This window comes from Bacillus rossius, chromosome 2, assembly GCF_032445375.1.
Source record: "Bacillus rossius redtenbacheri isolate Brsri chromosome 2, Brsri_v3, whole genome shotgun sequence".
NCBI classification, from domain to species: Eukaryota; Metazoa; Arthropoda; class Insecta; order Phasmatodea; family Bacillidae; genus Bacillus; species Bacillus rossius.
The window spans coordinates 11,946,551-11,968,790 of NC_086331.1; the positions used below are offsets into that span (position 1 = coordinate 11,946,551).

Consider the following 22,240-nt stretch of genomic DNA (forward strand, 5'->3'; position numbering starts at 1 on the left):
TCGCGATAGGTTAGAGTCCAAATACTTTTGACATTATTTTGCTTCAGTGATTGGGCCACAGTTTATCTCAAGGACTCTGGGCCAATGAAAAATCTTTAACAGAAGAATTACCGAATCACGATCATTCCAGTCAACAGGTGTTACGAGTCGGTAACCAATCAGCAGACGTAATTTGCACGAGTGCGTAAAGGATCATGGAGTCTATCCTTTAGGGATTTGAAATCGCAAATTTTACAGGTCTCTAGTTATGAGTAGAGACCCGACAAATTCGCGGGTTCAATGACCTCCAGGATAGACTCCAATATCCTCTACACACTCGGGCAAATGCTAACTGTTCATTGGCTGTTGACTTGTGAGTCGTCTCGTCTGGGTGGCCTGTGATTCGACACTTCTATGAGTGAGGGTCTCTAATTGGCCCTCAGTCCTCCAGATTAACAGTGAACCAATGACAGAAGCAGCACTAAGGTATAATTATTTGAATTTTAGCATAACACTAAATGAACCCGCGAATTTTACGGGTCTCTAGTTATGAGTGTCTCTTCAGATGATCACAAGCACAGGCACAAACATTCCACGTGTCCATCATGCAGCAAGCAGACTTGAAGCCCAGAGAGACGCATTGTACCCGAACAACCATACGCAACTCCCGTCCAAAGAATAAGGTGTAGCCACTAGCCACGGCAGTGGCCAATCAGCAAACAGTATAGTGGTGAGAGCATGAATATATGACAGTCGAGTCTAACCTGTGGTGAAGAACAATTTGCGTAATAATCGTGACTCCACTACTCATTAGTAGACCTGCAAAATTCGCGGATTCATTCGGTGATAGGCTAGAATTCAAACACATATACCTCTTAGATAATTATTCGATTTGCTTACTGTTCATCTGGACGAATCTCAACCAGTTATAAACCCTAAACCAAAGAAGGATCGAATCACAGACAAACCAGCTGAGACGACATACAAGTCGGCAGCCAATGAACTTGCGTTATTTGCCCGAGTGTACAGGGGTATGTGCAGTCTATCCTGAAGGCCATCGACACCGCGAACTTTGCAGGTCTCTACTCATTAGTTGGGGCAGGCATTTTTCGCGAAAAAAACCTGAACGTCTACTAGACTGCAACAAGGTTTACCCGCACCAGCGGTATCTTCCTTGTAATTGGCGGCCGTCTGCGTGAGAAGTCGTCGCCTTGTTTTACCGAGCCACTTAGGACGCGTTTGATCCCGCACTGACTTCATGTGATTGGTGTTGTAACAATCGACACGTACCTGAAAGAAACTCACCCAATCACGGAACACAGACGATGGTATATTGTTTTGACTTTCAGCTAGTCCCGAAAGCTTTTCGAGAAACATGCATGCCCCTACTCATTAGGAGAGACCGGAAAAATTCGCGGATTCATTTAGAGATAGACCGAAATTTAAATGGTTATACCTAGAGCCATGTATATTTCGCGGAACGATTCCGAGAATAGTTATAAGTTAAAACACTGTAGAATCGCCCGTGTTTCGTGACTGGGTGAATTTCTTTCAGGTACAAATCAACTGTTACAACACCAATCACAGTAATCTAGTGAATAAGCAAACGCGTCCTGAGTGGCTCGGTCAGACAAGGCAACGACTTCTCTCGCAGACGGCCGCCAGTCACGATGAAGAAACGGCTGCTGAGGGTATACCTTGTTGCAGTAAAAAAGACATTCAAATTTATTCGCGAAAAATGCCTGCCCCTAGTTATACCTCAGTGCTGTCTCTGCTATTGGCTCACAAAGCATCTGGTGGACTCTGGGCCGATGAGGAACACTCAACCAAAGCTGTATCGAATCACAGGCTTTTATAGAATGAAGTATTGCAAGGCGGCAGCCAATGAGCGGGTGACTTCTGCCTGAGTATACGGAGAACTGGGAGTCCATCCTGGAAATCACTGAACCCGCGAATTAGGAACAAAACCGCAGGTTCAATGACTCCCAACCACAGTTTTGCGAACGTCAGCGCTGATGTCGCGTGTTCATTAACTGCTGACATGGAGGCGTCTTAAAAGTGTTACTCGTGATTCGGCCCTTTTTCCGTCGCTAGCCCAATGTCGGCTCAACGGCTCGGCGCCAACTGCACAAGTCGTTCAAAATACAGGTGCTTGGAGTTCAACGTGTTGCAGGATCCACTCACATTAACGATTGTTAGAGGACTGGCTCTTCCAACTGCCACGTCACACTTCAAACCATGTCAATAATAGAGTCACGGAGTGACTGGGAATGTCGCTACGGCTTAGGACACTGGGCCATTAGTATGGGCATGCAGTTTTCGCGAAACGATTTCGAGACTAGATGAAAGTTAAAACACTATAGCATCGTCTGTGTTTCGTGATTGGGCGGATTTCTCCCAGGTATATATTGAGTGTAACAACACCAATCACAGTGACTCAGTGCGGAAGTAAACGCGTCCTGAGTGGCTCGGTCAAATAAGGTTCTCTCGCAGACGGCCGCCAATCACAAGGAAGAAACCGCTGTTGCGGGTATACCTTGTTGCAGTCTAATAGGCGTTCAGGGTTTTACGCGAAAAAAGCCTGCCCCTATACATACATAGCTATACACACTCACTCGTGCTCACTGGTCGATACCAAGGTAAGAGGTGTCGCATGTGGTTGGTCAACACTTTTTTTGCGCTTATTAGGCTCAGGGTCGTCAATGAGTGGAGACATGAAAAATTCACGGATTCAATCAGTGATAGGCTAGAATGCAAACACATATAGCTCTTAGATAATTTTGCTATTGACTTACTGTTCATCTGGACGAATCTCAACCAGTTATAAACCCGCAACCAAAGAAGGATCGAATCACAGACAAACCAGCTCAGACAACTTACAAGTCGGCAGACAATGAACTTGCGTTATTTGCCCGAGTGTACAGGGGTATGTGCAGTCTATCCTGAAGGCCATCGACACCGTGAATTTTGCAGGTCTCTACCAAAAACTATAGTAGAGTAAGAAGACGTCAGTGTTTTGTGCAGACTAGCTTGCTCGTGTAATTCCGCGGCCTCAGTGACAGAATTGGCCTTAACTGCACAAGATTTCACCAAAATTTGCTTCCTTACAATAATTAACACTGACTAAGGCGGTGTAAAAAAAAATTTCGTGGATAAAGAGAGGAGGGTGTTTCTCATCGTACGGACTAAAATAGCGTGCTGCAAGTGTGCGCTTCCATTTCATTAATTCGCGACATTCACGGGATTATAAAGAAGAGACAAGTAAAATCCGAGGAATTATCTGGAAGCAGTCTAAATTGTAATATCTATAATTAGGGGCAGGAATTTCTCGCGAAAAATTTGATCTCCCATTAGACTGCAACATGGTATGTCCGCGAAAGCTGTTACTGTTACATTATTGTAACTGGCGGGTGTCTGCAAGAGAAGGCATTGCTTTATTCGACCAGGTCATGCATGGCGGGTTTGCTTCCGCACTGATGGCTGTGATTGGTGTGCTGACAGTGGACACGTACATCAACGAAACTCGACCGATCACTAGGGGAATGCAGATTTCGCGAAGAGATTTCGGGACTAGATGAAAGTTAAAACACTGTAGCACCGTCTGTGTTTCGTGACTGGGTAAGTTTCTCCTAGGTACATAGCGATTGTAACAACACCAATCACAGTGATTCAGTGCGGAAGTAAACGCGTCCTGAGTGGCTCGGTCAAATAAGGCGACGACTTCTCTCGCAGACGGCCGCCAATCACAAGGAAGAAACCACAGGTGCGGGTATATCTTGTTGCAGTCTAATAAATGTTCAGATCTTTTCGCGAAAAATGCCTGCCCCTACCGATCACGAAACACAATCGTTGTTACAGTGTTATAACTCTCAGCTAGTCTTGAAATATTTTCGCAAAAAAAATACATATCCATATCTATAGAGACCCGTGAATTTCGCGGATTCAATGACCTCCAGTATAGACTCCAATATCCTCTACACACTCGGGCAAATGCCAACTGTTCATTGGCTGCTGACTTGTGAGTCGTCTCGACTGGGTGGCCTGTGATTCGACAATTCTATGAGTGAGGGTCTTGAATTGGCCCTCAGTCCTCCAGATTAACAGTGAACCAATGACAGAAGCAGCACTAAGGTATAATTATTTGAATTTTAGCATAACACGAAATGAATCTGCGAAATTCACGGGTCGCTACATATCTACAATACATTTTTAGGGCATTATAATCAATTACAAAATACGTATAATTACATGCAACTCCCACAGGAGGTAAAACGTAGAAGCAGCCAATACAGAGGAGGGTTTAGAGTCCATCCTGACACCACGAAATTTGAATTCTCTCAATTCCTTACTATATTGGATGTTAAAGTCTTACTCTTTTTGACTTTATTTTGAAATGAGAGTACCAAAAATAAAAAATAAAATCAAAAAACCCGAAGTGGAACCAGTAAGGGCATAAGTCGGGTTGCTGATTCTGACCTCTGTGGCACAGAGACTGGCTAAAACGTGTGTTTTGGCGGTCGTAAACATATAATACAGATTCTGATGCGACAGTTACACTTGCCAAGTTTGTAAGCTGGTGGATTGTCACCAGCCCTTTCCCAAACGACATAAGAGCTTACTACAGACAAAAGCCAATAGCTAGAGACCGGAAAAATTCACGGATTCATTTCACGTCTTGCTAGAACCCAAACACTTGTACCTCCATATTGCTTCTGTGATTGGCTCACAGTTTATCTGGAGGACTTTGAGCCGATGAAAAACATTCAACCAAAGAAGTATCAAATGGGAAGCATCCCAGATGACAGGTTTTACAAGTCAGTAGCCAATGAGCATGTGGCATTTGCCGGCATATGTAGTGGATTGTGAAGTCTATCCTAGAGTTCATTTTAAACGCGAAATTTCCAGTCCCTACCAATAGCTAAAATACAGCTTCGACATAGCAAGGGGAAATGCATTTTTCGCAAAGTAACCTGATCGCTCATTAGACTGCGCTGGCGCTTGTTCCCTTGTGATTGGCGGCCGTCCGCAGAAGAAGCCATTGCCCTGTTCGGCCAAGCCATTCCGCACTGGCCGGCTGTGATTGGTGCGCTGACAGTTTACCTTAAATGAACCCAGCCAACCACGATACAAGAAAAATGCTACGGAAGTTTCAACACGTAGATGGTTCGGAAATCTTTTCGCGAAAAGAACATAGCTCGTGACGTCCAAACATCATTATTAGGGACCTGAAAAATTCGCGGTTTCGATGACCTTCAGGATAGTCTACACAGTCATCTGTATACTCGGGCAAATAAGGCCAGTTCGTTGGCTGCTGACTTGTAAGTCGTCTCAACTGGTTTGCACGTGATTCGTTACTTCTTTGGCTGAGGGTTTCTCACTGGCCCAGAGTCGCCCAGACGAACAGTGAGTCAATAGCAACAGCAGCTTAAAGGTATGTGTGTATGAATTTCAGACTATCGCTAAATGAAGCTGAGAATTTTTTCCGGTCGGTAATCATTATTCTACATACGCATATGTTAGTCAAGAAAATATTCAGACACTCGCTACATTTGAAAACATTTAAGACTTTCTTATTAAATAATATTAAACCATAAATAAAGGTATTTCGTATGCTACACTGAAGAAATTTTGCCGTCACTTATGGTATTTATCAGAAGTTTCGGCTATTTTAGCACTTTGTGATAAAAATGTTGCTGAATCATCAGAAATAAAAAGGGGAGTTGTCTGTAAAGTCGGTTAACGGACGATAATTTTACGTGATAACGTCATAAAAAAACATTGATGAAAAATTGCATACTTTTTTTAATTTTAAAATATTATTTACAGTTTTTGCAAATTTAATTTAAATAATTTGTTAAAATGTATTCACGAACAATCAGTTAAAAAGCCCGCCTTAACCTGTTTGAGATTAAAGAAGATTTTCTCGCACGGTTGTTGGCCGATTCTTGCACGCTCGGCTCAGGCGGAACGTGACAATTTTTCGTGCGTGCAGCCGGCGTTCGTCGATTTATAAGTAGGGCCATGCATATTTCGCGGAAAGATTCCGATACTAGCTGAATGTCAAAACAATGTTTTGGTAAAACTATTGTGTTCGTTTCGTCTTTTCGTTTTGTCGTGTTTTTGTCTCGTTTCAACTGTAGTGCTGAATTATTTTGGGTTCAATATTTTTGTGTTGTCATCATTTGTGGTTTTCTTTATCGTTCTATTCTGTTTTGGAAAACTATTGTGTTTGTTTCGTCTTTTCGTTTTGTCGTGTTTTTGTTTCGTTTCAACCGTTGTGCCGAATTTTTTTGGGTTCAATATTTCTGTGTCGTCATCATTTGTGGATTTTTTTTCGTTCTCTTAGTACATTTTTCTTTGTTTTTCTTTGTTTGTTGACCATATTCTTGTTACGGAATATTTTGTGGTGTTTATTTCCTTGTTGACAACAGCAATTTTTTGCTTAGTTTCGTGTTTTTTTGTCCTTTTTTTTGGGTATTTTTAGTTCTTTATTTTTATTTTTTATTTTTTCTTCAACAGAAAAAAATACTTAGCAATGGCGTATGTCCAAAAACTTACATCAAGTCATGCACTCCCATTGCATAAATCTTTCAAAGATAACAAAAACAATGTAGCACCGTCTGTGTTACGTGATTGGGTGAGCTTCTTTCAGGTACATGTCGATTGTCACAACACCAATCACATCAAGTCAGTGCGGAATCAAACGCGTCCTGAGTGGCTCGGTAAAAAAAGGCGACGACTTCTCTCGCAGACGGCCGCCAATCACAAGGAAGAAACCGCTGGTGCGGGTATACCTTGCAGTCTAGTAGACGTTCAGGGTTTTTCGCGAAAAATGCCTGCCCCTATTTATAAGACGTTATCACGTCAAAAAAAAAAAACAATTTAGCTCCTGATGCACGTGGCGATGAATCATGGACACGATGCCGAATGGGAATTGTTTTTCCGCCAACGCAGTACGCCCTCCTGTTAGAGACCCGGAAATTTCGCAGATTCATTTAGTCGCAAGCTAGAATGCAAACCTCCACACTCTCGCACTGTGTTCATGATTGGCCCGCAGTTGTTTAGACACGCCCGTCTACGACCGTGAGCCAATGATGCCCAGCTAGGAGAGAAGTAAGCGAATCAGGTAGTGCCAAATAACAAGGATAAAAATGTTCTCGCTAAGAAATCAACCAATGGGAAAGTAAACACGGGTTGAGCACACATATAACTTTGAATTCTATCCTGAGGCCAGAGGAATCCGCGAAATTTCCGGGTCTCTACCTCCTGTGTGGCGACATGGCCACCCGGTCGCTGTCGTGGTGTCGGGGTGTCGCACGGCTTCGTAGTGGGGAAGTCTAAGATGTCCATCAAGTCCTGTCCCTGCCCGATTACACCCGAACAATTCACCTTCGGCCAACCTCGGGATTTGTTTTATTTTTGCGCAGGAAAAATGAATTCAAATATTAAAAGCGGTCGGTTCGGTTAGCTAAATAAAAACACTTTAAAACACTATGGATAGAGACCTGTAAAATTCGCGGATTCATTTCGAAATAGGATAGAGTCCAAATACTTTTGACATCATTTTGCTTCAGTGATTGGGCCACAGTTTATCTGAAGGACTCTGGGCCAATGAAAAATCTTTAACAGAAGAATTAGCGAATCACGCTCATTCCAGTCAACAGGTGTTACGAGTCGGTAACCAATCAGCTGATGTAATTTCACGAGTGCATAGAGGATCATGGAGTCTATCCTTTAGGGATTTGAAATCGCTAATTTTTAGGGACCGAAAAAATTCGTGGTTTCGATGGCCTTCAGGATAGACTGCACATACCCCTGTACACTCGGGCAAGTAACGCAAGTTCATTGGCTGCCGACTTGTAAGTCGTCTCAGCTGGTTTGACTGTGATTCGATCCTTCTTTGGTTGAGGGTTTATAACTGGTTGAGAATCGTCCAGATTAACAGTAAGCCAATAGCAAAATCATCTACAAGGTTTATGTATTTGAATTTTAGCCTATCGCCGAATGAATCCGCGAATTTTTCCGGTCTCTACTAATTTTACAGGTCTATAACTATGGGCGGTTGCCCATAGTTATAGACCTGTAAAACCCGAGGTTGGCCGAAGGTGAATGTTCGGGCGTGTTCGGGCAGGGACAGAACTTGATGCACATCTTCGGCTTCCCTCGTAGTGGGCGGCTAACCACGTGACCGCTTCGGGCAGAATCATGGTCGGGGGAGGGGGGGAGGCAATCAATATGTCGGCGCTCCGCGGGGGCGCGCAGGTCACGTCACAGCCACGCACCTGTCGATACCTTGTTTACGCCCTTCTGGCTAGCGGGCTGTCGGGCTGTCCACGTGGCTAGAGCTGCTAGGAGCTGTGCACCGCGCGCACCACGTGGCGCGCGTCAAAACAACTAAATACTCAGCATTTACAGCGCGCTCGAGTGAATTTACTTGGGACGCACCACAACGCCGAAATGCCAAATTGACCACAACGCTGACAGCTAGAAAACCGCTGTGTACCACAACGCCGAAATACACTAACGCCGAAAAATGCCATTGCTAGAGACCCGTGAATTTCGCGGATTCAGTTCGTGTTATGCTAAAATTCAAATAATTATACCTTAGTGCTGCTTCTGTCATTGGTTCTCTGTTAATCTGGAGGACTGAGGGCCAATTAGAGACCCTCACTCATAGAAGTGTCGAATCACAGGCCACCCAGTCAAGACGACTCACAAGTCAACAGCCAATGAACAGTTGGCATTTGCCCGAGTGTGTAGAGGATATTGGAGTATATCCTGGAGGTCATTGAATCCGCGAAATTCACGTGTCTCTAGTCATTGCAGGACTGCCACAAGGGTTAGGTTAGGTAAGACTAGACTAGGTTAGGTTAGGTTAGACTAGGTTAGGTTAGATTAGGTTAGGTTAGGTTATGCTAGGCTAGGATATGCTAGGTTAAGTTAGGTTAGGTTATATTACGCTAGGTTAGGTTAGGTTAGGTAAGGTTAGGTTTGATTGTGGTATTTCGGCGTTCAGGTACATTTAAGAAACACCCACAAATTCATTCAGTTGTTATTTCGGCGTTGTGGTACACATCAGTTATCTAGCTGTCGGCGTTGTGGTCAATTTCGACATTCGGCGTTATGGTATTTCGGCGTTGTGGTAACGACCCGAATTTACCTACCCCAAAACAGGGTGCTAAAAAAAAATTAGCAAAAAAAAGTATGCAAGAGCTTGAAAATTAAGGAAGGGGCTGTAAGAACTAGCCAAGTAAGAAAAAAAGGGGGGCGAACTTTAACGGTAAATTTATTTTCACGTAAATGTAATGCAAACTGTACATTTATACAATTTTTTTTAAAGATGGCACACGAGTTGTAAATCATTTCACCTTAAAGAAAATTAGATTTAATAAGGCTGTGCTTGCTTAATTTAAATCAACCAAAAATTCTCTCAAGTCCGAGAGTAACTTGAAATCTACTGAAATAAAATTTACAAAATGACGTCACTAACTGTCGGAATTTTTCCGCTACCCCTTTTTTCTGGCAGAAACGTAATACCGATACTCAATTCCGCTAGCGAGCGTTGAAGAATAGGGTTTAGCAATTCTCTGTTGAATTGAAGTCATTCATCTAGAGGAGTTATTCAGGGCTAAGAGGCTACAAGACTACGACACTACGAGACTACAAGTCTCCATCTGGCTACAACAGCATTTGGTAGAGTCCCAGAAATTTCGCGGATTCTTCTGGCCTCAGGATATAATTCAATGTTATAGGTGTGCTCGACCCATGTTTACATTTTTATCTTCGTTATTCGGCACTACCTGATTCGCTTACTTCTCTCCTAGCTGGACATCGTTGGCTCACGGTCTTAGAGGAGCGTATCCAGATAACTGCGGTCCAATCATGAACACAGTGCGACAGTGTGGAGGTTTGCATTCTAGCTTGCGACTAAATGAATCCGCGAAATTTCCGGGTCTCTAGCATTTGGCTACGAGGCTACATGGCCACAATACTACGGGGCTACAAGACTACAAGGCTACAAGACAAGTAATGACCCAGTTTTAAGGCCATATCTTTTGGGGGCGATTGGGAAAATCAAGCTCAGTGATAAAATGACAGCACCTGCATCTTTGGCAGCGATCTGCAACGTTTGCAGCTAGTGCTAGAAATGCTCAGCGTTTCAGCTTTAGGCTTTGAGGGACACTTGTTATTCTCTTGTTCTAAAACCATAAAACTGCACTTTTGTAACTAGACTCGGCCAACACCATTCCATTAGACATTCCAAGAGCGGGTTTATGTCAATTTTTAAGGACATAATTAGAGACCGGAAAAATTCGCGGGTTCAATGACCTTCAGGATGGACTCCAATATCCTCTACACACTCGGGCAAATGCCAACTGTTCATTGGCTGCTGACTTGTGAGTCGTCTCGACTGGGTGGCCTGTGATTCGATACTTCTATTAGTGAGGGTATCTAATTGGCCCTCAGTCCTCCAGATTAACAGTGAACCAATGACAGAAGCAGCACTAAGGTATAATTATTTGAATTTTAGCATAACACGAAATGAACCCGCGAATTTTACGGGTCTCTAGTAATAACAGGTGTTTTTTTTCTCCCTACAGTCCTGCTTTTCCTTAAGTATTTGTGATAGCAAATGACAACTGACCGCCCAGCATAGTATGGGAGTGTGGTGTAGATACACTTTTATGCCTTCCCGTAAATTTACGGAAAATGTAAAGTGAACAGATGCTGTTTGGATAACAAAATAATTGTAGTAATTATAATCCAGTTAAAATGCAAACACAGAAAAGTTTTTTTTTAAAATGTGAAACGTCTTTAAAACCACCCGGAAACATACGGGTACCAGAACAGAAAATTGTACCGTAACGAAAAGATCCATACCTAGGGGCAGGCAGTTTTAGCGAAAAGATCTGAACCCCTTATTAGACTGCAACAAGGTATACCCGCACCTGTGGTTTCTTCCTTGTGATTGGCGGCCGTCTGCGAGAGAAGTCGTCGCCTTGTTTGACAGAGCCACTCAGGACGCGTTTACTTCCGCACTGAATCACAGTGATCGGTGTTGTTGCAATCGATATGTACCTGGGAGAAACTCACCCAATAACGAAACACAGACGACGCTACAGTGTTTTAACTTTCAACTAGTCGCGAAATCTTTTCGCGAAATCTGCAGGCCCCTATCTTTATCGTCTTAACTAAATAATTCCCTGACTATTATTCTTAGAGACGTCAGTGCGGTGTCATTATTTAACGTACACAGCCGGCTCGCTGACACGACACTGAGTTTGCGTCGCGGTCGGGCGGGGTTGGCGGGGAAGGGCAACCGCGCTGATTGGTCACAACCTGTGCTCTCGCTCCTTTCTGCTCAGCGCGGCTCAACGACTCAACACGTGACGGCGCGGTGATTCCTGTGTTTGCGTGTGGAGTTTACTCAGAACGATCGATTCAAGCCGAAATATAGTGTATCATTAGGGACACCTGTATTTCGCGATTTCATTTCACGTCAAGGTGTTTCACAAAACACTGTAGCTTTTTCTAAGAGTCATGCTCATGGCAAATTGTGAGGGTGCAGCAGTACGGTGACCACATTCTCATTGGCCCCGTCAAGAGCGGGACGACACCTCTCACCGACCTCAGCCAATAACCACAGGAGAAAAGCTACAGTGTTTTGTGAAATACCTTGACACGAAATGTATTCGCGAAATACAGGTGTCCCTTTGGTATCATGGATAGAGACCGGAAAAATTCGCGATTTCAATGACCTGTAGGATATACTTCAAGATCCACTATGCACGCGAGAAAATTACATTTCCTCATTGGCTACTACTGACTCGTGACACCTGTTAACTGGGCCGCTAGTGATTCGATACTTCTTTTGTTGAAGGTTTTTCATTGGCCGAGTATCATTCAGATAAACTGTGGCCCAATCACTGATGCAGTAAAAAGGCAAACTTTTTGGATTCTTGAACTATCGCGAAATGAAGCCGCGAATTTTTCCGGTCTTTAATCATGGATAGAGACCCGGAAAATTCGCGGGTTCATTTCGTGTTATGCTAAAATTCAAATAATTATACCTTAGTGCTGCTTCTGTCATTGGTTCTCTGTTAATCTGGAGGACTGAGGGCCAATTAGAGACCCTCACTCATAGAAGTGTCGAATCACAGGCCACCCAGTCGAGACGACTCACAAGTCAACAGCCAATGAACAGTTGGCATTTGCCCGAGTGTGTAGAGGATATTGGAGTCCATCCTGGAGGTTATTGAACCCGTGAATTTCACGGGTCTCTAACAATGTCTACCTGTGAAAATGTGAAGTAAGCCTGTAGAGAAGTACTAGAATACAATATGTCGGGCTGAGGGTCGCTGCCAAGAGGAAGCTGTGGGACCCCAGTGTCTGGCGCCGAGCGAGACAGCTGCTGGGGCGTCGCACAGCCGCCACAGCACGCCTCCACGAGATCCTCCACCGCTCTTGTTTTCGTACGAAGTCAATTTCACAAAACAATATCTCAGAGATCTTTAGAATTTTTGCTTCCAAAAATTGTTGTTATTCTTCCTGCAAAACTAAAAACCATTTTCAAATGAAAAAATATGTTAATATTTGACTACATAATTTAACTGATGAAGAGATGGCTTTAGTATTTAAGTAAATTTTATATATTGTTATAACTTTGTACCTGTACTTTACTTAAATACTAATTTTTATTTAATTATATTTTCATTTATTCATGTAACAATAATATAATTTATACGTTTTTTGTTTAAACATAATATTGTATTTTGATAAATTGCTCTTTTTAACTTTCATCTTTATATAACTAATGTAAAGTTTCTTAGGTTATATTTAATATATTTATTTCTCAGTTATTATACATTTACAAATGTTTACAATCGTCAAAATACCGCATGTAATTTGAAGTGACTAGTTGCACTCCCATACAAGCTTGCTTACGTGAGTGCTAAATTTACTGGTTCATTAAGTGAATATTGTTAACAAAGTGTAAAAAAATTGGGGAATAAAAAAAATATTATTTATTATATTATGTATCGTTTTAATTTCAACCCTTTACACTAACAACGACTCGCTGACACAGACGTTTCACGTTAAACCAACGACTGTCCCGAACACAACCACACCCTATTATTTTTGAAGTGAACACTTCTTTAAAATTTCTTCCATAGTGGGATGCAATTAAAAAAAAACGAATGATAACAAAATCGGGGGATACAATTCGGTGTTGCAACTACATATGTATCATCTCCGTCCAAAATTTAATTACACCACTGGATAGCTAAAGGATCAAAGAATTCGTTACGCTAAGTGAGGACTGTGACGCATCGCGCGCGGTGGAAGGGGAAGCGCAGCCATTTTGAGGTCATTTTGCTGCGTTTCGAGATTTCCAGGAGAAGCTACGACGTTCTTTTGAGTTTCAGTCGTCAGCTCTCGTCAAAACTATGGATTGCATCTATAAAATATCAGTGTAAAATAGTGTATATATATATATATATATATATATATATATATATATATATATATGGTGTTAAAATAAAATATAAAAAAAATATTATAACATACATATAATAGCGTATTTTATATTTTGCATAGAAAATATTACCTGTTACGTACAACACACGGCTGTGTCCATGACACAGTCACACCCCATTTTTTTGCCTGTTATTCGGTGCAATTGCCTGGCCACGAAAATAAAAATTAGGTACTTACCTTTCAAAATTCCGTTCCCTAAAGCACACAAACAAATATATATGCATATGTTATATGAGTAGAGACCCGTAAAATTCGCTGGTTCAATGACCTCCAGGATAGACTCCAATATCCTCTACACACTCGGGCAAATGCCAACTGTTCATTGGCGGCTGACTTGTGAGTCGTCTCGACTGGGTGGCCTGTGATTCTACACTTCTATGAGTGACGGTCTCTAATTGGGCCTCAGTCCTCCAGATTAACAGTGAACCAATGACAGAAGCAGCACTAAGGTATAATTATTTGAATTTTAGCATAACACGAAATGAACCCGCGAATTTTACGGGTCCCTACATACGAGCGACCAAAGCACGGCTGGTGCAAGGCGACACTCACGCTGTTCGGGGTGCTTGGAGTAGAACTCCCGGCGCCGCTTCATCTCCGAGTGGAACAGGCCGGGCACCAGCTTGTACACGATGTCTTGAAGCGCCTCGTCAGGCCTGCCAACACACGCACACGAGTCAGCACTGCTGGTCCCTCGCGAGCCGCTGCTCTGCTAGCACCAACACCACCAACACCACCAACAACACCAACAACAACACAGCTGTTCCTGCGCAGACACCGTCACTGTTCCAGATCATGCTTCTACAGCACACTCCCGATTATCCGCGAAATTAAGAGGCCACTCCAGTGTTTCAGGGGCACTACGCAACCCGCGTTAACCTCATCAGATTCAATGCTATTTTCATTTTGCTTATAACTAATTAACTAATATAGATTTCGAAATGATGCTTGCTTGATATGTAAGACAACGATGCTCGTATCAAAGCCCTCTTTCTTCAAAAACGTGCATAAATTATGGTTCAAACCTAGACAATACACTTATGCATATTAGTAATAATTAGAAGAAAACCATAATCTATGCACGTTTTTGAAGAAAGGGGCTTTGATATGAGCATCGTTATCTTACATATCAAGCAAGCATCATTTCGAAATCTATATTAGTTAATTAGTTATAAGCAAAATGAAAATAGCATTGAATCTTATGAGTTTAACGCGGGTTGCGTAGTGCCCCTGAAACACTGGAGTGGCCTCTTAAGTGACAGGACCACCGCGGATAGTGAAAATCGCGGATAGTCCGCAAAAGAGCCGAAAATGGGAAACAAAAAAGGAAACATTAATTTCAACTTAAAAATCTAAAAATGTATGTACAGTAAACGTTACAATTAACAGTATAATTTTTTTTTAATGATGCTAAAATTGTTGTAATTTACTGAATAATTACGCATGCCAGCCTACTGCGTGAGTTCCGAGGAGGCCTGTGGCGTTTTACTGTATACTGCACACAATACACTCGTCAGTAGAGTTCAAATTCGCTCACTTGTAATAAAATACAGATTTACATATTTGATGTATTTTTTCGTAGCATGCGCGGATAATAGGGAGTTTACTGTACTCCCTTACTCGCTGGCTTTGGATCAGGGTTCCCGGCGCCGAAGGTATACCTAACCGGGAATTCAAAATCTATCGTCGGTTCTTCAGGTACTTTTTGTGTTCTAACACGAGCTTCGACATCGACAGCATAAAATTTAGTTTTTTTTTTTTGACGTGATAACGTCTAATAAATCGATGAACGCCGGCTGCACGCACGAAAAAGTGTCCCGTTTCGCACATTGTCACGTTACGCTGTGTCCCGTTACGCTCATTGTACGCTTTCGCCGCATCTATCTCTTTTCCACTCGTTTGGAACAACCATGGATTTGACTTTTTCGAGGCACATTAAACTTGAAACACTCCCATTCGTTTCCTACTTTTCCTATTATCGTCCTATCCTTAACAGAATAACACAGATTGGAAGAAGTTAAATAGCAAACATGTATAAAAGTTATAGTTAAAATAATCTCTTCGTTAAGGTATTAAACATATTTGAATTAATGAGTGCAAATAAAAGTAAATTTATCAATTAAATTGTAGATTTCATTTCACTCCATCTTTGCATCCATACAAAATAGTGATAATTCAATAAAAATGATTCAATTTTATTCATAAAAGTATGCAATCATTTCATCAATGTTTTGTTACGACGTTGTCACGTTAAACTATCGTCCGTAAACCGACTTTACAGACAACCAATTTTTTTTTATTCCGAGGCGATTGCTGCAATTGGGTAATTTAGTCTGCAGTCGGTGTTGGGACTGCTGTGTCTGTGTGCTAGTGCCTGTGGTTGTCGCGCCAATATTCTATAAGCAACGATGTGTTTTTTATAAGTTTGTTTGAAATGTTATTGTAACTTAATAATTCTGTGAATTTTCAAGCGTTTAAACTACTATTTGTTTAAATTAAAGGTTTATTTTTTCCAAAGTTCAAAGTTTCAAAGGGAGGGGGGTACAAAATACCCTTCCCCCCTGTTGTTGCGCCCCTGACCACCACCACCACCACCAACAACACAACAACAACACAGATACACACATACACACATATACACAGACAAATACATTTATGTAATAACAAATTGTGACACATATGTTTGTCTTTTAACTTTTGCTCACTAAAACTTGTTTAATCGTTCAAAACTAACTATTACTAATTCAACTTCAAACTGCTGCACCATTAATAAAAAAAAACTACCTCGTACCGAAAGAAAGTCGAAGTCTAGTACCGAAATTACCGTTTCTGAAAATCGGTTACGGTTTCGAATACTATACTTCAGATATGCGAGACAAGCTTGTTCCACACATGACCTGATCCAATGAGGATGCAGCAACCCCCGTGTTTCCTCATTGCTTGCGATACCACCATTTAGCTGCGTATTCACCACCAGGCTGCATCTCAGATATCTGTACGTTTCTCCCCCGCAGTGAATGCACCTTCGTTAATTTGACACAACCTAGTAGAAGGCCAGAACTGTGACTGTGTCCAGCACAAGCAGCAAGCAATATCATTTTACAGTCCGTGGAGTGTGTGGCGGACTGTGCAGGCTATCCAGGTGGATATGCGAAGCCTGCAAGATCCCAAAGCGAGTGGACGCAGTAAACTGTTTTCAAGGGGGAAGTTCGCAAGACCTCAATGCATGGTCCTAGCTATAAATCAAATAATTACAAATTTGCGATACATCTACACACAGGAAAAAAAAATCTGTATTTTTACAAAAAGATTTCATAGGAAACCTGTTGCCATTAAATAGTTTGAAATACTACAAGAAATATACGATCCCCCTTCGTAATGCACCACAAATTTCCACATTGGAGCGCGTGACAGCATGCTTCGCCACTGCAATGCCTGCGTTGAGAGGCTCATACAGCTACATGACAGCCTTTTGACAGGAATAAGTCTTTAAAATTACTTCAATGGTGGGAGGCAATTAAAAAACCAATGATAACAAAATCGGGGGATACAGTTTGGTGTTGCAACTACATATGTATCATCTCCGTCCAAAATTTAATTACACCACTGGATAGCTAAAGGATCAAAGAATTCGTTACGCTAAGTGAGGACTGTGACGCATCGCGCGCGGTGGAGGGGGAAGCGCCGCCATCTTGAGGTCATTTTGCTGCGTTTCGAGATTTACATTTAGTATAACGTTTGACTCGGAGAAGGTACGACGTTAGTTTAGGTTTCAATCGTCAGCTCTCGTCAAAATCTATCGATTGCACATATAAAACATTAATGTAAAATAGTTACAATGAATATATATGGTGTTAAAATAAAAAATATATATCATGTCGGCCTATACGCGACTTCTTAGTGTTCAAACGTGATTATAACATACATAAAATAGCTAGGGCCATGAAAATTTCGCAAAAAGATCCCGAGAGTAGCTGGAAGTTGAAACACTGTAGCATCGTCTGTGTTTCGTGATTGGGTGAGTTACTTTGAGGTGCATGTCGATTGTTACAACAACCAATCACACTAATTCAGTGTGGAAGCAAACTCGTCCTTAGTGGCTCGTGCAAACAAGGCAACGACTTCTCTCGCAGACGGCCGCCAATCACAAGGAAGAAACCGCTGGTGTGGGTACACCTTGTTGCAGTCTAGTAGGCGTTCAGATTTTGTCGCGAAAATTTCCTGCCCCTAAAAATAGCGTATTTTAAATTTTGTATGGAAAATATTACCTGTTACGTAGACGTATTCACGTACAACACACGGCCGTGTCCATGACGCAGCTACAACTTGTTTTTACTCACCGGCTCGGTTAATGTACGCTACGAGAAAAGGAAATGTTGGAGATAGGAAAGAAGTGTGTCGAAGTGAATCCGTGCTAGTGATGTGTTTACTCGCCGGCAGGCACCAGACTGCTCCAAGAGCGTCAGGCGGCCTGACTCTTCCTGTCTCCTCTTAGCGGTGGCATTGACCTCTGACCGACTCGCTTCATCTCTTGGGTCTCGCTATCACTGCGTGTGTCGCGAGACCGTCGCTAACACTCCGGCACAGAAGAGCTATCGAAGCGGGATTCGAAGGGAAGCCCTTCATTTCACAGACGAGAGAGCCACACCTGAATTTCCCCGAAGTTCATGCTCGCTTTTTCCCCCCCGTTCTATCTTATTGTATAAACCGGTGTGGCATTAAATTTTGCGGTCGATTAGGATAGGTTAGCTACATTATAAATACTTAAAGACATTGTGAATGGTTGGTTATATTAGGTAAGTATAGCTACATTAAATATACTGCAAAATCATTTTATGGTTGCTTAGCAAATAACTTTTTAATATGTAGCTATCCAGGGCTAGGAAAACGTTTACATGATTTCACAGTATCTTTAATGTAGCTATCCTAACCAAATCAACCGTCCACAATGTTTTAAAGTAAGTATTTACAATGTAGCTAACCTAACCTAATTGACTATTAGTTATCATGAGTTACAATGAACAAAAAAAAAAAAAAAAGCCCTAAGATGCACGATCGGGAGTTTGGCTCTCTCGTCTATGAAAAGAAGGCTTCCCGGCTTCAAAGCCCGCATACAGACTAGTGCTCGGTTATTGCTTCGACTGACAATAGTACCACACACAAACTCGCGGGGGAAATCGATGATGTATTGGCGCGCTAGAATCTAAACGGGCGCGCTATTTTCTATCAGGCTGAACGAAACACGTCGGAGTGAGAATCCCCAAGCAAGCCTCGGGCAAGATAGTGTCGAGAGTTTCCAACAGGCACCAGCACTTTGCATAGCACAAACAAAACACCCTCAACGCAAAACAAAGTAAAATGGCATAGTGTGATAAGAATTTAAATTTATAAAGATGATAAATGCTACAATTTAGGCATAAGTAAAGTCTCGTACTGAACGTACATATGTCTGCAGTTTATGCTCTTGCACACATTAAAATTATTATTATTTTTTGTTTAGAACATCTTTAACATGTTTATTTACGATAACCGTTTATACCCTGAGCTCACTTGTCTGCCACTGTCACGAAAGTAAATACATTCGTTGGAGCAATGCTTTTCTTTCGGAAAGTAATACAGAAATGCCGAGTTGAGGATCTGTAATTATACTAGCGTGCGCTGACATCCAAAAATATCCAACAGTCACTAAACATCAAACAGTTTCCGCCAGTGGCGAATAAAGGTATTTATTTAGGGTGATTCCACATGTTGTAACAGCTCACCTTGCATTACCCAAAATAAAATACTGCTTTCACAGAGATCTCGCATGTTTTTTTAATAACTTCGGTGGGTCCGTTACTGGTTTCTGCATTGAACTGTATTTACTTCCCTATTATTTATCATTAACAGACTCTGTTATAAACGCTTGAAAAAAAATGACATACCTCTCAAAAATTTAATTGAAGTAAAATAATATTGTTTGTTTCCAATTGACCTAATATTTAAGTTAAACACTTTAAAAATAATTTTAGAAGGGTAGAAAGCGTTTTAACTTATTTACTTTAGTTGGCAACCTTACGTAAATACAAACAAAACTATATAATCACTCAGAAAAATACATCCCAAAAAAAGCCATGAAAAGTAACTAAGGCCTGTGTGGATAATTTTTATGTGTGTGTGTGTGTGTGGGGGGGGGGGGGGAGAGGCTGTTAAGGGTGTGCACAGACGGTGATTTTTATTTTGTCGAGCAACTTTTTACTTGTTCATTTTACAAAAGGAAAAGCAACAGCGGGGCCAGAACGTAAATCCAAACACAGCTCACAGCCAAAATAAACAATTAAATAAAACAACAGAAAAGACAGCACAACACTTTGCGTTGGTTTTGTTCTCGTTTGTGTGTGTGTGTGTTTTTTTTGTTTAATTTTGATACTTTAACAACATAGACTGATGTATTTGTTGATTCCCAAGTATATGTTGTGTTGTTTTGTCCTGTGTGTTTTAGTCACTTGTGCAGTCCTGTCGTAGATTCACTTTAGGTAAAAGAAAACGTACATTTAATTCCATACAATTGAAATACATTACCACTGCCACTAACTTTCTATACTATACGTGCCTGTATTCAAAGTTGTTTGGCGAAACTGATGCTTGAAGTAGCTTAGAAGTAGCTTGGCTTCTGAGTTGTAGCCGTGTCCTTGGCAAATAATTCACGGACGTTTCGGTCGACATTGCAGTCGCCATCATCAGGGAGCAGTTACCCACTGAGGTTATTGCAAGTTCTCCTGCCTGGGGCGAATCTGGTGAGAAAGCACGCTGAAACAGGGACAGGTTGGTAACCTGGTAATAGGGCCATGAAAATTTCGCAAAAAGATCCCGAGAGTAGCTGGAAGTTAAAACACTGTAGCATCGTCTGTGTTTCGTGATTGGGTGAGTTACTTTGAGGTGCATGTCGATTGTTACAACAACCAATCACACTAATCCAGTGTGGAAGCAAACTCGTCCTTAGTGGCTCGTGCAAACAAGGCAACGACTTCTCTCGCAGACGGCCGCCAATCACAAGGAAGAAACCGCTGGTGTGGGTATACCTTGTTGCAGTCTAGTAGGCGTTCAGATTTTTTCGCGAAAATTTCCTGCCCCTACCTGGTAACCTCAGCAGGTAACTGCTCCCTGATGATGGAGACTGCAATGTCGACCGAAATGTCGGTGAGTTATTCGCCAAGGACACGGCTACAACCCAGGAGCCAAGCTACTTCAGACAATGGCCGTGAAAGCCTGCGATCATTATAAACTGATGATTGACATGTCACTCTCACAAAGTCGGGACACTCGGTCACCGACCGCGTCACAGCAGGGTCCAAGGCAAGGGGAAACATGGCGGACGTGTTCGCGATACTGGGGTAATTCCCCAAATCCCCCGCGTTGATAAGCCGCGAGGTGTGCACGGAGAGACACACTTACTTGATGTTGAGGAACGGCTTGGCTTTGTGGATCTGCACCTCGCAGATGGGACAGTAGCTGTTGTTCTCGAGGTACTTGATAAGGCAACTCCGGCAAACTGCAACACAAAGAACACAATGCCACTTCACGTCGCAGCCACTCGAACCAAGTCACGCACACTACAAAAAACCCGTCGCTGAGTGATCAGGGGCTCAATTCTGTCATGCACTAGCCTGGGTCGTTACCACAACGCCGAAATGCCATAACGCCGAATGTCAAAATTGACCACAACGCCGACAGCTAGAAAACTGCTGTGTACCACAACGCCGAAATAACAACAGAATGAATTTGTGTGTGTTTCTTAAATGTACCTTAACGCCGAAATACCACAATCAAACATAACCTAACCTAACTTAACCTAGCCTATCCTAGCCTAACCTAGCCTAACCTAGCCTAACCTAACCTAGTCTAACCTAACCTAACCTTTGTGGCAGTCCTGCAATGACATTTTTCAGCGTTAGTGTATTTCGGCGTTGTGGTAATTCGGCGTTGTGGTACACAGCAGTTTTCTAGCTGTCGGCGTTGTGGTCAATTTGGAATTTCGGCGTTGTGGTGCGTCCCCCACTAGCCTCGTCTTGTCGTGACTTGCTCACGACAACCCGTCTTCCGACAGGATCCGTATTCTCAAATATCAAAAACACGGGCAGGCGACAACAAGTCTCCCGCCTACTTGTAGCCTCCGAGCACTGCGGACTACCAGGCGGTACGACTACTGTTGCATTCTGGGAAGAAGCGTTCTTCTTTTATTGCTCTTCCCACGAGCTGAAGCTGCCAAGATGGCGGACTCACGCGTGTGGCAACATGTACCCGTATGTGTTCGCGTTTCTGGAATTCGGGAAACGTACCGAAAATACTGGTGTGTCACGTGAAAACATTTTGTAAACATAAATAAATTTTGGTATGAAATAAACACAACTTTAAGGATTCGCGATGAAACTAGCGTCATTACATTTATAAAGTAACGTCTCAAGTTTGCAGGTTGTGTGTGTCTGTGAAACGACGGTAAAGTGCATGGTGCCAATGAACGAAACATGAAGGCCAAGACTTTATACTCCGTAATTGCATTTTATATTTAAATTTTGTGTATACTTCATTATTACATTATATATAGTTTACCTTATGAAAACATGTAATCATTAATAGTATTTATTTCTCTTACTGCTCTAATAACTATTAATACATATTTCTGCACATTTGTTCTGTATTTAATACTAGTGAAGCCTACATAAATATTATCAAAATCTATTTA

At 42.1% G+C, this 22,240-nt stretch overlaps 1 protein-coding gene across 1 annotated transcript in view; it reads right to left on the reverse strand.

Moving 5' to 3' along the window:
* LOC134528837 (BRD4-interacting chromatin-remodeling complex-associated protein-like) overlaps window positions 1–22,240 on the reverse strand; it is a 242,869-nt gene that overhangs the window by 100,970 nt on the left and 119,659 nt on the right. Inside the window, exons 3-4 of the mRNA XM_063362503.1 lie at window positions 20,953–21,049; window positions 14,071–14,174 (exon numbers count right to left, since the gene is read on the reverse strand). Of these exons, the coding sequence (XP_063218573.1) occupies window positions 14,071–14,174; window positions 20,953–21,049 (201 nt within the window). The remainder of the gene's footprint in view (window positions 1–14,070; window positions 14,175–20,952; window positions 21,050–22,240) is intronic.